Consider the following 2,986-nt stretch of genomic DNA (forward strand, 5'->3'; position numbering starts at 1 on the left):
CTTATTCTACTCAATCCCATTCAGAGACAGCTAGTCTGATGATTTCACTTAAAGAAGAAAATAAATTGTATAAGAAACAGAGTGATAAACCTGATCTGTTGGTGATCCACACCGGTTAAAGAAGGTATATTTGCATCTATTTATTTTTACACAGTTCTATTGTGGTGAGTTGCCCTTCATTTTTGTTGTTAAACTCAAATTCTATTTTGTACGGAGTAAAGTGCTCCCTATCAAAACAATTCTTTTGTCGAGTTTTTTTTACTATGTTTAAGATTACAAAATCTAAATTTAATATTTTTATTTTAAGACCATTAGATTTAACTTTTTTTTACTTCTTTCTTAAATACTAATCAAAATCTAAAACGTGGGAGTAATATTCAAATTTATGGATGCCCAAATTAATTAATTTTCAATAAAAGAAGAAGCTAAGTTCGTAAGCTGTATAGTCGGGTCAAAAACTAATAAGTACTCTCTTTGATTCATAACTTCATATTAGGTGAATCATCATAGGATTTGATAATATTCTTAAATTTTGCACAATTTATTTATTTTAAATTGTAAAAATGATCTTAATATATAATTCACTTAATATAAACTGGATAAATTATGACGGAATGGGAAGGGATTATATAATAATAAACATGTCTTTGTGTAGGTAGTGGTAGGCAATGGCACTTTGTTACATAAAGTAATAAAAGCTGCATATGGAATCTCCCTTTGTTATTCAAATTGGTGTTGGATCACTTACTACTACTATTTGTTATTCAAAGGGAATTAGAATCTTCACAGATACTCATCAATATGTCTCGACACATGCACTCCACAATCACTACTTTTTAGTCAATCGAGAAGATATATATATATATATATATTCTTCCGCCCACTAACGCATTTATTCACTCATTCTCCCCAAATATTTTTAGCAGTTCTAAATTTTCAATAGAGATAATAAACAATAAAATTCGCACTTCCTCACAAATCGAAGAAAATTTAATTTTACTTAAGTGTATGTTTTACAATTTGGTTTATTATTGAGTATCAAAGTCGATTTAAAGAATCTCAAATCTCACTAAAGGCTTTAATGATTATTTCAAACTTTTCATCACAAAATTTATAAACGTTCTTTCGGATGAAATTCGCTTATTTTTTATTTTTTTCATTTCAATTAATTCAAATTTCTTTCCTTTTAATACTAAATTATCTCAAAAAAATAATAATATATATAACACACGTTCTATTTTACAAATTAAAAAATCCTAAATAAGTTGATCAACTTTATTATTTTACCTTTGTTCATATCAATGCACATAAAAATAAGTTAAAATAGATATACATGGAATAGCTAGTATTGAGAATTGTTCAATACTTCCAAATATCGTATTAATTATAGGGATAAAATGTAAAAATTTAATTAATTTTAATAAGTTGGTAAACTTAAAATTGCACTTTTGTTTTAATTGGTAGAAAATTGAAAGCTACAAAATGTAGGACAATAGGGAAAAATAAAAGGTAGGTGTTGAAATTTAGTACATTAATTTTTATAGCTGAAACACACACACAAACAGCAAAGAGAAAAAGAGAACAAAAACAAATAAAATCTAAGCCACACCCAGTCCAAGTATCCCCAGTATACCACAAACATCTCATGCACCCTTCACCCTAATAGTAAAATAGTAAATTACTTATTAATTAAAGATATGCACCATTTGCTGTTGGCAGATCCAACCATGTTGAAAGGGTCGGGTTCCAGCAACCCAACTCTCCTCCAGTTACAGGAGCCGAATCCAAAATCATTGACGATGATGGTCCATGAATATTATCTGTATAACATCGATTTGTTGACGCTTTTAGCCTTTGATATAGCTCTTGAAATCCTCTACTATTCGGGACTTCACCAACATTTTCCTCATAATTATGTTTCCATAAACCGTTGTTGGAAGGAAATTGATTCACTCCAATTGATTTATCATGATTTCCTTTAAGTAAGGAAAGAATAGGATTATGATTCTGATGAGGTGAGGAAAACAGAAAAGGGTTATTATTATTTGAAGGTATTATTTCCTGCTCGAACCCTCCAAAAATGCCTGATTTTCCAATGAACTCAAACGGAAGTGAATTTTTGAATTTTGCAGCAGCTGATTTTGCTGCAGTGATGGACTTGTTTTTTCTGCAACCACCACCTATAGGAACGTTGCGTAACGCGCCTCCTTTAGTCCAATAACGTCGACAAGTCTTGCAGAAATGACGAGGCTGAGTTAAATTGTAGTTGTTGTAGTAACAAAACTTAGTGTTTGGAGAATCACAACGCGGACATCTAAGATTTTCAGAGTTTGCATTTGCAGCTGCAGCTGCAGGGGCAATATTGGAATTAGAAGTAGTACAAGAAATAGGAGAGGAGGAAGGAGTAATATTAGATAGCTTCGAAATATTATTATCTCCGATTAGTGTAGTGTTTCCTGCAAACAGCTCTTGAATCATTTTTTTTTTTAAAAAAAAAGAGAAAAACAAATGAGATTGATATTATTTTTACTCTTTTGGAAGTAGGAAAGCTAAGAATATTTTGGTGATAGGATGAAAATGTGAAAGAGAGAAATAAATAGTATCTTTTTGATGGTGTGAAAGAATGGAGAATAGAATGATATATATATATAGGAAGAGAAAAGGCAAACATGAAAACAACTTGTGTTTTTTTTTTAGATTTTGGAATGTAGCGTTAGTGCGTTTTGAAAGGAAACGAAAATGGACCTTTCTTGAATGATTGATCGTTGGAAAAAAAAAAATACTACTAACAGAAAATTATTATACTTTTGTTTCTTTTGGTTGTTAACGATGGAAAAGTACTACAATGTGATTTATATTAGAAAAATACAGCTTTAAGAACTAAAAAGAATATTCAAAATTATAAAGATTTTTTTTAAAAATAGAAAAATGAATTACTGATTTTCATATGGTTAGGAACTTAGGATGATGCAAAATGTAATATACA

At 29.7% G+C, this 2,986-nt stretch overlaps 1 protein-coding gene across 1 annotated transcript; it reads right to left on the reverse strand.

The window, feature by feature from the left end:
• Positions 1-1,431: 1,431 nt before the first annotated feature.
• On the reverse strand, positions 1,432-2,612 carry LOC107010319 (dof zinc finger protein DOF3.7-like). The gene has a single exon (XM_015209596.2). The coding sequence runs from the start codon at positions 2,476-2,478 to the stop codon at positions 1,690-1,692; it is 789 nt and encodes a 262-aa protein (XP_015065082.1). The 5' UTR covers positions 2,479-2,612; the 3' UTR covers positions 1,432-1,689.
• Between the last annotated feature and the right edge of the window lie 374 nt (positions 2,613-2,986).

The sequence above is a fragment of the Solanum pennellii genome, chromosome 2, assembly GCF_001406875.1.
Source record: "Solanum pennellii chromosome 2, SPENNV200".
Classification (NCBI taxonomy): domain Eukaryota; kingdom Viridiplantae; phylum Streptophyta; class Magnoliopsida; order Solanales; family Solanaceae; genus Solanum; species Solanum pennellii.